Source organism: Xenopus laevis, chromosome 1S (genome assembly GCF_017654675.1).
Source record: "Xenopus laevis strain J_2021 chromosome 1S, Xenopus_laevis_v10.1, whole genome shotgun sequence".
NCBI lineage: Eukaryota > Metazoa > Chordata > Amphibia > Anura > Pipidae > Xenopus > Xenopus laevis.
Window position 1 is genome coordinate 82982914 of NC_054372.1, and position 13922 is coordinate 82996835.

The following is a 13922-nucleotide window of genomic DNA, read 5'->3' on the forward strand; positions in this document are numbered from 1 at the left end:
GGAGTTGAGATGGATCAAGAGCCTGTACCAAGTAGACAGAGTGAATGGAGAGGAGTAGAGGCGATGTCAGTTATTTCAGATACAGAAGATTTTGGGGAAGAGGATGCAAGCAGCTCTTTTTTTATAATTATGATACAGCCATTCAGTAAGGCGGTAAGATCACAGCTGAATTTGCCAGAGGAGGCGGAAACACAGACCTCATCATTCAACCCTTTTGAGTCACTCAAAAAAGTGAGAGTTAAGTTTCCTATACATGAAACCATAAAGGAAGAGTGGAAGAAGACAGAGGGATAATACCATATACCCACAAGGGTACACAAAATGTATCCATTTCTAACTAAGGAAGAACAGGTTTTGGATAAACCCCCAAAGGTGGATGCAGCAGTGGCACGCTTATCAAGAAAGACCACTCTGCCGGTGGATGATGTTGCTTCTTTTTTTAATCCTATGGATAGGAAAATGGAGGCATTGCTTAAAAAATCTTATATGGCTTTGGGAGCAACGGCAAAACCAGCATTAGCTTTAACATCTGTCTCTAGGGCTGTGCAATGTTGGATACAGAATGTGAAAACAGCAGTTAAAGGGATCCTGTCATCGGAAAACATGTTTTTTTCAAAACGCATCAGTTAATAGTGCTACTCCAGCAGAATTCTGCACTGAATTCTATTTCTCAAAAGAGCAAACAGATTTTTTTTTATATTCAATTTTGAAATCTGACATGGGGCTAGACATTTTGTCAATTTCCCAGCTGCCCCCAGTCATTTTTGTTGAAGAAAAAAACAGGATTATCGGCCAGTTCTAGATTTGAGGCCAATAAACTCATTTTTGAAAATTAAAAAGTTAAAGATGGAGTCGGTATAATCAATCATTTCGCAGGTGGAGCAAAACGATTGGATGCTATCCTTAGATCTAAAGGATGCCTATCTACATGTGCCAGTAGCAGAAGCTCATCAGAAATATTTAACTAAGATTTGCGATACAAGAAGATTGTCAGTACCAATTCACATGCCTGCCTTTCGGCTTAGCAACGTCACCGCAAGTATTTACAAAGATACTACAAGTTTTGATTGGAGAGATGAGGAAGTATGGAATACAGATCTACCATTATCTGAAGGCAAAAGATGTAAAGATCTTAGAAGAACAGCGAGATTTTGTGATCCAGTTTCTCCAGAATCATGGTGGCAGATGAATCTAGAGAAAAGACAAATGATTCCAACACAAGATCTAGTATATCTGGGAGCCAGATTTGTTACGGAGCATGCATAGGTCATGTTACCAGATCAGAAAAGAGAAAAAATAAAGGAGGTAATAAAACAATTTCTAATAAGATATGTAATGTCAGCAAGAGAAATCAATAGTATACTGGGACTCCTGAATTCCACTATACCAATGGTGAAATGGGCCAGATGGCATATAAAGGTCAGTGCAACAGTGTTTCCTACAACAATGGAGGAAGGTGAGTCAAGTTTGGAAACAAAAGATTTCAGTATCACAGATAGTGAAGCACAACATGAGGTGGTGGTTGAACAATGAACATCTGATGAAAGGGATTTCATTTAAAAAGCTTCAGTGGAAAACCGTAAAACCGAAAAACTTCAGTCCATGGGGCTGGGGAGCTCATCTGGGTCAGATAGTTACCCAAGGCACATGGAGACCAGAAGAGAGATTCCTTCCAGCCAATGTGCTAGAACTCAGAGCAGTGAGGAAAGCAATTGGAAAGCTGGATCAGACACTAAGGGGCAAATTCACTAAGCGCTGAAGCGCCTAACGCTGGCGTAAATTCGCTAGTGTTACTTCGCACCCTTACACCTGGCGAATTTAAGCTACGGACGTAACTACGCAAATTCACTAACGTGCGCAGTGTACTGAACGCTACCTTTTACGCTAGACTTTTTTCGCCACCTCAGACCAGGCGAAGCGCAATAGAGTAGATAGGGATTGCTTCAAAAAAAGTTCAAATTTTTTCTAAGTCCCAAAAAACGCTGGCGTTTTTTCTATATTATGGGTGATAGGCTGAAAAAGATCGAAACATTTTTTGGGGCTCCCCTCCTTCCCCCCTACATTTCCTAACTCATGGCAACTTAACTATACAGTGGGCACATGTGTAGGGCAAAAAAAAAATTTATTTGATGTTTTGAAGGTTTCCCAGGCATTTGTAGTGATTCTACGTATTCCTCCATTGAAATTTGAATTTGGCGCCGTATGCAAATTAACCATTGCTAGCGTAACTTCGCTTCGCTTATCGAATCAACGCTAGCGCAACTTCGCAACCTTACGCTACCCCTGTGCGCAACTTTGGATTTTAGTGAATTTGCGGAGCGCTGGCGAAACTACGCCTGGCGAAGTGCGGCGAAGTTACGCCTTATCGGGAGTTATATTCCAAAAAGACAAAATTTTCTCTTCACCATGCAGACTCTTTGTTTTCCTTCATAGTACTACTCAAATTAACACCTGACCAACAAAAAATGTTGTCTGACCCTATTACCCTTCAGGAGATTCTGGATGCAATTAAAGTTTTAAAACCGGCTAAAGCTCCTGGTCCGGATGGACTCACCGGTGCATATTACAAGAAATTCAAGAATATTTTGGCTCCTCAGCTACTCGCATCTTTTGTCAATCTTGCTAATGGGCAACAGCTCTCATCTGAAGTTAACGGCTTATATAGCCTTGTTGCCTAAACCATGTAAAGATGCAACTCAATGTGGTTAATTTAGGCCAATCACAATACTTAACTTGGATGTAAAAATTTTGGCAAAGGTTTTAGTTTTACGTTTAAATAAGTTTATTCCCTCACTGATTGACATAGACAGTCTGGTTTTGTTCCAGGAAAGCATACATATGACTATGTTAGAAAATTGTTCAATGTTATTTGGTCGGCTTCCCAATCGAATGCCTCCTCAATGATCCCATCTTTGGATCTTGAGAAGGCGTTCGATTCGGTAGATTGGGACTATTTGTTTTGTATTTATTACGTTATATGGGCTTCCCGGTTACCTTTTTGAACTATGTTACTGCTCTCTATAACACTCCCAACAGCTCAAATTAGAACCTTGGGCCTTCTCTCTCAACCATTCAGTATTCATAGGGGCACACGTCAGGGGTGCCCGTTGTCCCCCACTCTGTTCTTATTGGCTATAGAACCACTTGCGGCTTTGATTAGGGCCTCGTTAGATATATCTGATATTTGCATTGGGGCCATAGAGTATAAATGCACCTTGTTTGCGGATGATCTCATACTTACTTTAACAAGACCTATGACATCCTTACCAAATTTATATAATCTGCTAGGGAATTTTGGTAAAATTTCAGGCCTACATGTTAACTTAGCTAAATCTAAAGCACTTAATATTAATCTCCCTTCACCATTGCTTAAGTTACTGCAAATTAACTTTGATTTTATCTGGGCTAAACCACATTTGGATTATTTAGGGATTAAATGTATGCCTCAATATCATCAAGCTGCAGATGCTAACTATTTGCCCTTGATTTCTAGAGTAAAATCGTTGTTACAGAAATGGAAAAGCTTCCCTATTTCATTGGTAGGCGAGGTTCACGCAGTTAAAATGTTAATTTTGCCCCTTGCTATGTATCTGTTTCAAACTTTACCGGTAGACCCTCCCAAGGGCTTCCTTAAGTCTCTTTAAAAAATATGATTTATCTGGAAGGATAAACCTCCTAGACTAATTTTTTCCCAATCCACAGACGGAACAGGAAACAAAATGGCACAATTTATACACAGCCAGATGTCTATCTATTTGAATAGGACTAAGTCCTGGAGACCCTTTGGGTTATAGAAGAGGACAAGCAGCAGCTACGTCCACAATAAGTAGATGGATTGTTAATTGCATGAGAATGGCTTATCAAGAGAGTGGAGTAGATGTTCCAAAAGGGGTAAAGGCACACTCCACAGGGGCAATCTGTACTTCTTGGGCATTTCAGGTGAAGTATGCAGAACAGCAGCATGGAGATCGGCAAACACCTTTCTCAAGCATTATCATTTAGATGTACTGTCTGCTAAAAAGCCAAATGTAGGCTTGAAAGTTTTGGAGGCAGTTTGCAATTCAAAATAAACGTAAATATTTTGCCAGCAGAAGGCTGTTTTTGGTCCCTCCCTTATGAACAGCTCAAATAAATCACCCTTAGTGTGGGGACTCCCATGGTGACCATGGAAAAGGGAAAAAAAATATTTTCCTGGTTAACATGGGCAGCCTTCACACTAAGCTCTCCCAGCAACAACAATGCTCGGACATTAAAAGACAAGAGCAGGAAGGGGAGGGAAGAAGATATAGGGGAGAAGGGGTCTAATTGGAAATCGTTGTTATGAACCTGTCCTATCAGCATGAGGGGTGGGAAAACCCTTAGTGTGAAGGCTGCCCATGGTAACCAGGAAAAGAAAATTTCGTTAAGTATGAAGTCAAATTTTCCGTTTTCTTCAGCAGTCGAGTCTTGCGAGGTAAGCGTGCATAGAGGCCATGTTGGTTGAGTGCGTTACTTATGATGTCATTCCAATATTTAAAAAGGGATTACGATCTCAGCCTGGCAATTATAGGCCAGTAAGTTTGAAATCTGTGGTGGGCAAATTATTTGAAATTTTAAGAAATCACATTCAAAATTTTGTCCTAGTGAATGGCATTGTGAGCAGCAATCAGCAAGGCTTTATGAAGGATAGGTCATGTCAGACAAATTTGCTTTTTATGATGAGGTAAGTAAGATGCTGGACAGTAAGTGGGGAGTAGATGTGATCTATTTGGATTTTGCCAAAGCGTTAATGAAGTCGTTTGCAAATGGATAAGATCGGGTACAGAGGGTGGTTGCTAATGGTACAATACAAGAGTCCTCTGCACTCAACCCATTATCAATATATTTAAGACAGAGACATTTTGTGCATACTGCTACTGAAAAATGCCTTACCCTTTAAACAAAACAGGGATTGTTTGTCCATATATTGCAATATATTTATGCTGGCCAACTACCTCAAAGTCATCCCATATCTGTCCAGTCCTATGCTCAATTTTCATCTGATTGTTTAAGAATTCTATTGCTTCATTATACATTTTACAAAGGGACTAAGTTTTACCTGCAACTTACTAGCTGCTTTCAAAGTAAAACTCCCAAACTTGGCTGCCCTTTTATTAGACACCAGTGGGATCACCTGACTATAGCTGGGAAGGGTGGGAGCTACAACATGGAGCTGGTCACTGCTCCTGTATAACTATAACAAACAAGGGAAAGTTGTGCTCACCACTAATATTTAAAACCATTAGACAGACAGAGACATTTTGTGTATACAGCTACTGAAAAATGCCTTACCCTTTAAGCAAAACAGGGATTGTTTGCCATATACTGCAATATGTTTAAGCTGGCCAACTACGTCAAAGTCACCACATATCTGGCCAGTCCTATGCTCAATTTTCATCTGATTCATTAAGAATTCTATTGCTTCACTACACACACACACACACACACACACTCTTTATGTGTGCAGTATACACGTCATTACATTGTATTATTTTGCCTCTTTTGTCTAATCCAAGAGGACAGCAACAGTAAAAATGCTGAATGTGTCATAAGTCTAAGGCCAAAAATAAACGGAGATTTCAAGTGCTTTACCCATTATGCAAACCATGCTTATTCCCAAGTGCCGTGGATCTAAAAGGATAGAGCCAGAAACTGATTTGTGCTGCTAAATCTTTGAAACGCAATAGCCCTTAAAGCGTCACATGTAATACTAAGTAAATTTCATGTTTATTACTTGCAGGCCTTGGCCCTGATCATGGTAGGGTTGGGAACATTATTCTCTCTTTTTTTCCATATTGGAACAAAAGAGAAGCCAGAAAGTTTTCATCATCTTCTGAAGACTGAAGACCCAGACAGTCCTCGTTCTTTTGATGATACAAGACTTTCTGAACCACCAATGCCTTACATGGTTTGGAAGCGCTGGCTAAAGGAACCATCTTTTTATCAGGTACAGTATTGTACTTTTAAGATGGATATGTTTAGTATTTGGATTACTCAGGGTGTACTAATATATGTGTAACCGAGTGCTGTGAAACGGATTAGCTTTCTGTTTTTTCAGCTTGCATTGTTTTTAAATTTTTCACAATGAACTTTAGTTTTTGCTTAAAAATATTGTGTTATTTTTAGGTGGCTGTTTTATACATGTGTACAAGACTTATAGTCAATCTTTCTCAGACATTTATTGCTGTTTATTTGACCAATTCCCTGCACCTTCCAGAGGTAAGTTTATCTTTTTTGCCTTTAACCCTTTAAGTGCCACAGAACGTAGAATCTACGTTCTGTGGATCAAAGGACCAAAGTGCCACAGATCGTAGATTCTACGTTCTGCAGCACTTCCGGGTTTGCGAGCGGAGGAGCGGCTGTTAGAGCCGCTCGCTCCGCTCCTTCACGATCCCCTGCCCCTAGACAACGAGCAGAGCAGGGGATCGTGTGGCCCCTGGGGCGCGATCGCCCAGGGGCCCCAAAGCAGCAGCAGGGACGCGTTTCCTATGCGTCCTGCTGCTGCCTGCGCCGCACTTCCGCCCAGCTCCGCCCCCACATGGCTGATGATCGTTGGAGCTGGAGATCTGCTGCGTGGGACCCTTTCTGATCGATCTGCAGCATCTACCCCAGGTAAGTGTAACATTTACACACACAAAACACACAAACACACCAACACACACTTATTACAGTAATATACACTTACATTCACACTTACACACACTCACACATAGATTTTTGGGGATTGGGGGGGTCACACACACTCACAGCACCCATGTACACTTGCACACGCGCACATGCGCAAATAACATGCAATTTACCCGTTGTGCACACGCATATGTACATATATGGCTTTGTGGCTTTTTTTTTTTTTTTTTCTTATCGCATCGTCTCTTTTGGGCTAAAAAAAATGTTTTATTGCCGTTCCGAATAGCGTATTCGCTAACCGTACTGTGCAATAGCTTTTGTATGTTATTTTGGTGGTTATATTGCAATTTTGGGTATTTTGGTGCATTTTTAGCCATTTTATTGAATTTTTAGCCATTTTATTGCATTTTCAGCTCTGCATTTGTGTTGTTCACTTGTTTCTGCCCGTATAATCGATTTGGCCCAGCTAAAATATTCAAACGGTAATTCTGGTGGCCGATTACACTAGTGTGAAAAAAAAAAGCATTGATTTTGTGGTTTTATTAGTTTTTGGTGATTTATTTGCATTTCACACTGTTCTGTGTTATTTTGTTTTGCCTATGTAAATTTTATCTACTATATATCCATTTGGGGTCTCTGTGCGCCACATAGTTTGGTATATCTATGCATATTGGGCATCAAAGTGTTCAGTAGACCCCTGTCATTCATATTTAGGATGTTTTATGCTGATACGTTACGAAATGTGGGGCACATAATGGGGTAAAATTCAAGCTTTGTGACGATTTTCAGAAATTTGATAAAAACCGTTATGTTCAGCATTGCTTTGCAGTTTGGCAGTTTGCTGTAGAAACACTTATTTACCCATTTTGGATTCGTCAGAATGTGTACTTTCTGAAAATATATGGTTTTCTGGGGTCTCTGTACTGTTAGGGGGGTCTAATGTCGCATAATACACACACCAGGTGCTTATATTGCAGCAGCCAGCGCGTCAGCTGTGAAAATGTCTATACATATTGTCATTTGGGGGTCTCTGTGCGCAACATAGTTTGGTATATCTATGCATATTGGGCATCAAAGTGTTCAGTAGACCCCTGGCGCTCATATTTAGGATGTTTTATGCTGATAAGCTACGAAATGTGGGGCATATAATGGGGTAGAATTCAAGCTTTGTGACGATTTTCAGAAATTTGATAAAAACCGTTATGTTCAGCATTGCTTTGCAGTTTGGCAGTTTGCAGTAGAAACACTTATTTACCCATATTGGATTCGTCAAAATGTGTACTTTCTGAAAATATATGGTTTTCTGGGGTCTCTGTGCTGTTAGGTGGTCTAATGTCGCATAATACACACACTGGGTGGTTATATTGCAGCAGCCAGCGCGTCAGCCGTGAAAATGTCTATACATATTGTCATTTGGGGGTCTCTGTGCGCCACATAGTTTGGTATATCTATGCATATTGGGCATCAAAGTGTTCAGTAGACCCCATGCGCTCATATTTAGGATGTTTTATGCTGATAAGTTACGAAATGTGGGGCATATAATGGGGTAAAATTCAAGCTTTGTGACGATGTTCAGAAATTTGATAAAAAACCGTTACGTTCAGCATTGCTTTGCAGTTTGACAGTTTGCAGTAGGAACACATATTTACCCATATTGGATTCGTCAAAATGTGTACTTTCTGAAAATATATGGTTTTCTGGGGTCTCTGTACTGTTAGGGGGGTCTAATGTCGCATATTACACACACCAGGTGCTTGTATTGCAGCAGCCAGCGCGCATCAGCCGTGAAAATGTATACACTATTGTCATTTGGGGGTCTCTGTGCGCCACATAGTTTGGTATATCTATGCATATTGGGCATCAAAGTGTTTAGTAGACCCCTGGCGTTCATATTCAGGATGTTTTATGCTGATAAGTTACGAAATGTGGGGCATATAATGGGGTAAAATTCAAGCTTTGTGACGATTTTCAGAAATTTGATAAAAACCGTTATGTTCAGCATTGCTTTGCAGTTTGGCAGTTTGCAGTAGAAACACTTATTTACCCATATTGGATTCGTCAGAATGTGTACTTTCTGAAAATATATGGTTTTCTGGGGTCTCTGTACTGTTAGGTGGTCTAATGTCGCATAATACACACACACCGGGTGGTTATATTGCTGCAGCCAGCGTGTCAGCCGTGAAAATGTCTATACATATTGTCATTTGGGGTCTCTGTGCGCCACATAGTTTGGTATATCTATGCATTTTGGGCATCAAAGTGTTCAGTAGACCCTGGCGCTCATATTTAGGATGTTTTATGCTGATAAGTTACGAAATGTGGGCATATAATGGGATAAATTTCAAGCTTTGTGACGATTTTCAGAAATTTGATAAAAACTGTTACGTTCAGCATTGCTTTGCAGTTTGACAGTTTGCAGTAGGAACACATATTTACCCATTTTGGATTCGTCAGAATGTGTACTTTCTGAAAATATATGGTTTTCTGGGGTCTCTGTACTGTTAGGGGGTCTAATGTCGCATATTACACACACCGGGTGCTTATATTGCAGCAGCCAGCGTGCGTCAGCCGTGAAAATGTATATACACTATTGTCATTTGGGGGTCTCTGTGCGCCACATAGTTTGGATATATCTATGCATATTGGGCATCAAAGTGTTCAGTAGACCCCTGGCGTTCATATTCAGGATGTTTTATGCTGATAAGTTACGAAATGTGGGGCATATAATGGGGTAAAATTCAAGCTTTGTGACGATTTTCAGAAATTTGATAAAAACCGTTACGTTCAGCATTGCTTTGCAGTTTGACAGTTTGCAGTAGGAACACATATTTACCCATATTGGATTCGTCAGAATGTGTACTTTCTGAAAATATATGGTTTTCTGGGGTCTCTGTACTGTTAGGTGGTCTAATGTCGCATAATACACACACCGGGTGGTTATATTGCAGCAGCCAGCGCGTCAGCCGTGAAAATGTCTATACATATTGTCATTTGGGGGTCTCTGTGCCCACATAGTTTGGTATATCTATGCACATTGGGCATCAAACTGTTTAGTAGACCCCTAGTTTATATTTAGGATGCTTTATGCTGGTAATGATACATGGACAATACGATGCTGGAAAGTTGAAGCTTTGAGGCAATTTTCAAAATATTTACCAAAACCGCAAATTTGGCAAAGCCTTGCGACTCAGTAGTTTGGGCAGAAAGGCATGGTACCCATTTTAGATTCGTTATAATGTGTACTTTCCAAAATATATGGGTTTGGGGGGTAACATATATTTCTGTGTTTTACCCCACAAAATGCAGTCAATGTGTTGATTTTCATTAGCTGAAGTTACCCACAGGATATTGTATGCGCTAACTTCATTTTGGGGCCTCTAACTGCCATATACTTTGGTAAACCTATGCACAGTGGGCACCAAACTGTTTGGAAGACCCCTGGCAATCATATTTAGGGTGTTTTTTTGCGTGCGTAACGATACATGTGGGATGATAATGGTGCTGAGAAGTTGAAGCTTTGAGGCAATTTTCAGATATTTCACCAAAACCGACAATTGTGGGAAAGCCTTGCGACTTCAGTAGTTTGGAGCAGAAAGGCCATGGGTACCCATTTTAGATTCGGTAGAATGTGTACTTCCAAAAATATATGGTTTGGGGGTAAACATATATTTCTGTGTTTTTACCCACAAAAATGCAGTCAATGTGTTGATTTTTCATTAGCTGAAGTTACCCACAGGACTATTTGATGCGCTAACTTCATTTTGGGGCCTCTAACTGCCCATATACTTTGGTAAACCTATGCACAGTGGGCACCAAACTGTTTGGAGACCCCTGGCAATCATATTTAGGGTGTTTTTTTTTGGTGCGTAACGATACATGGGTGATATGGTGCTGAGAAGTTGAAGCTTTGAGGCAATTTTCAGATATTTCACCAAAACCGACAATTGTGGGAAAGCCTTGCGACTCAAGTAGTTTGGAGCAGAAAGGCATGGGTACCCATTTTAGATTCGGTTAGAATGTGTACTTTCCAAAAAATATATGGGTTTGGGGGTAAACATATATTTCTGTGTTTTTACCCCACAAAAATGCAGTCCAATGTGTTGATTTTCATTAGCTGAAGTTACCCACAGGACTATTTGTATGCGCTAACTTCATTTTGGGCCTCTAACTGCCATATACTTTGGTAAACCTATGCACAGTGGGCACCAAACTGTTTGGAGGACCCTGGCAATCATATTTAGGGTGTTTTTTTTTGGTGCGTAACGATACTGGGTGATATGGTGCTGAGAAGTTGAAGCTTTGAGGAAATTTTCAGATATTTCACCAAAACCGACAATTGTGGGAAAGCCTTGCGACTCAAGTAGTTTGGAGCAGAAAGGCATGGGTACCCATTTTAGATTCGGTAGAATGTGTACTTTCCAAAAATATATGGGTTTGGGGGGTAAACATATATTTCTGTGTTTTTACCCCAAAAAAAATGCAGTCAATGTGTTGATTTTTCATTAGATGAAGTTACCCACAGGACTATTTGTATGCGCTAACTTCATTTTGAGGCCTCTAACTGCCAGATACTTTGGAAAAACCTATGAACAATGGCCACCAAACTGTTTGGAGGAACCCTGGCAATCATATTTAGGGTGTTTTTTCTTGGTGCGTAACGATACATGGGTATATGGTGCTGAGAAGTTGAAGCTTTGAGGCAATTTTCAGATATTTCACCAAACCGACAATTGTGGGAAAGCCTTGCGACTCAGTAGTTTGGAACAGAAAGGCATGGGTACCCATTTTAGATTCTGTAGAATGTGAGCTTTCCAAAAATATATGGGTTTTGGGGGGTAAACATATATTTCTGTGTTTTTACCCACAAAAATGCAGTCAATGTGTTGATTTTTCATTTAGCTGAAGTTACCCACGGACTGTTTGTATGCGCTAACTTCATTTTGGGGCCTCTAAATGCCAGATACTTTTGGTAAACTTATGAACATGGCCACCAAAATGTTCAGCAGGAACCCTGGCAATCATATTTAGGGTGCTTTTTCTTAGTACGTAATGATACATGGGTGATATGGTGCTGAGAAGTTGAAGCTTTGAGGCAATTTTCAGATATTTCACCAAAACCGACAATTGTGGGAAGGCCTTGCGACTCAGTAGTTTGGAGCAGAAAGGCATGGGTACCCATTTTAGATTCTGTAGAATGTGTACTTTCCAAAAATATATGGGTTTTGGGGGGTAAACATATATTTCTGTGTTTTAACCCCACAAAAATGCAGTCAATGTGTTGATTTCTCATTAGATGAAGTTACTCACGGGACTGTTTGTATGCGCTAACTTCATTTTGGGGCCTCTAAATGCCAGATACTTTGGTAAACTTATGAACAATGGCCACCAAAATGTTCAGAGGAACCCTGGCAATCATATTTAGGGTGCTTTTTCTTAGTACGTAATGATACATGGGTGATATGGTGCTGGGAAGTTGAAGTTTTGAGGCAATTTTCAGATATTTCACCAAAACCGACAATTTTGGGAAAGCCTTGCGACTCAGTAGTTTGGAGCAGAAAGGCATGGGTACCCATTTTAGATTCTGTAGAATGTGTTCTTTCCAAAAAATATATGGGTTTGGGGGGTAAACATATATTTCTGTGTTTTTTACCCCACAAAAAATGCAGTCAATGTTTGATTTCTCAGTAGCTGAAGTAAAGTCCTGAACAATTTGGATGCGCTAACTTCATATTTGTGTCTCTAAATGCCAGATACTTTGGTAAACCTATGCATAATGGATATCAAACTGTTCAGTGGACCCCTGGCAATCATATTTCAGGTGCTTTTCTTGGTACGTAATATAGTTTGGGATATGCGGAGCAGCAAAATAAAACCTTTGAAATGATTTTTCAAAATTTTGAATTTTATTTTGAAAAACCGCTATGTTCAGACAAGCTTTCTCTGTTTGGTAGTTGGGAGTAGAGAGACATAGTTACCCATTTGTAATCGGCAGAATGTGTACTTTTCAAAAATGTATGGTTTTCTGGGGTAAACCTATGGTTTCAGGATTTTTTGCCTTGGAATCTAAAGCATGCCGTTTTCTGCCTTAGTGCTTTCAAAATTCAGTAATATACTGCCGGGAGTTTTTGCTGTACAGAAATCCTAAATCTCCCTAAAACTATACATATCTGGTATTGGCACGTTCGAGAGACATAAGGCTTTCCAAATCAGTTGGATTTTCATCTGTAAAATGAAATATTTTTCTGGTATAAATTGATATACAATGAAAAATGGTAATTTTTCATTTTTTTTTGTTATTTAGCACTATAAATTTTTTTGCACAGGTGGAAATACATGAAAACTCAGGCAGATTTAGAAAGCTCAGTTTCTACCGAAAAAAACAATGTATAGTTTTCCTAGGTAAACTATAGGTTTCCCCTCAGAAAATGCCCCTAAAGTGAGAGAGCACAAAATGCTTAAAAACGGCTGGCATTTCGCGTAACCAAAATGTGAAATTCTGCTGGCACTTAAAGGGTTAAGGATGGCATATGCATTGTTTTGTTATATTCCCCCCCTGGGCAACAAAGTGAGTAAAAATAAATTTTTGTTTTTATTGGAGTGAAAGAAAAAACAGCTTCTGATATTTTAAGAGCTGCATTTCTGGTTTTTAAACTGAAAGAAATCAGCTCTGTTAGTGCAGCAAGCACAATAGTGCTCTCTGTGTTAAAGGGGACATTTAGTATATATTTTCACAATGCTTTAAACCATTTCAAATAATGTAAAATAGAAGAGAGTGTTTTTATTTCAATACCTTTTGCATCAAAAAACGCCTGTATTAGCTTGAAAACTGTTCTCAGCCCTCCCCCTTTGAAACTTCCTGTCTCAGACTCTTCAGTATCTGAACTGCTGCCGACAGCTCTTTCTGTATAAGCTATAGAGCAACAGCCAATGAGGGAGGAGTGGGCGTGTCTGTGATGTCTCTCTCAGTCCTTCCCTGCAGACTTCTGTTAACCCTTAGGGCTATTCCACACGGGGAGATAGCCACGCGTTTGCGGTCGCGGCGACAAAGCGCCGCGCCAGTCGCCGCGACCGGCGCAGGCGACAGTTTTGTATGGGCGCCTATGTAAAAACGCCTGTGCTAACCACACGAGGCGATGCGCTTTTCAACAGTCGCCTGAAAAGCCTGGCGAGGCATTTTCAGGCGACTGTTGAAAAGCGCATCGCCTCGTGTGGTTAGCACAGGCGTTTTTACATAGGCGCCCATACAAAACTGTCGCCTGCGCCGGTCGCGGCGACTG

General features: G+C 40.3%; 1 protein-coding gene across 3 annotated transcripts in view; it reads left to right on the forward strand.

Moving 5' to 3' along the window:
* LOC108706796 (major facilitator superfamily domain-containing protein 12) overlaps window positions 1–13922 on the forward strand; it is a 54696-nt gene that overhangs the window by 24546 nt on the left and 16228 nt on the right. For all 3 annotated transcript variants that reach the window (XM_018243509.2, XM_018243512.2, XM_018243511.2), the window contains exons 5-6: window positions 5759–5965; window positions 6145–6237. In XM_018243509.2, coding sequence (XP_018098998.1) covers window positions 5759–5965; window positions 6145–6237 — 300 coding nt within the window. The remainder of the gene's footprint in view (window positions 1–5758; window positions 5966–6144; window positions 6238–13922) is intronic.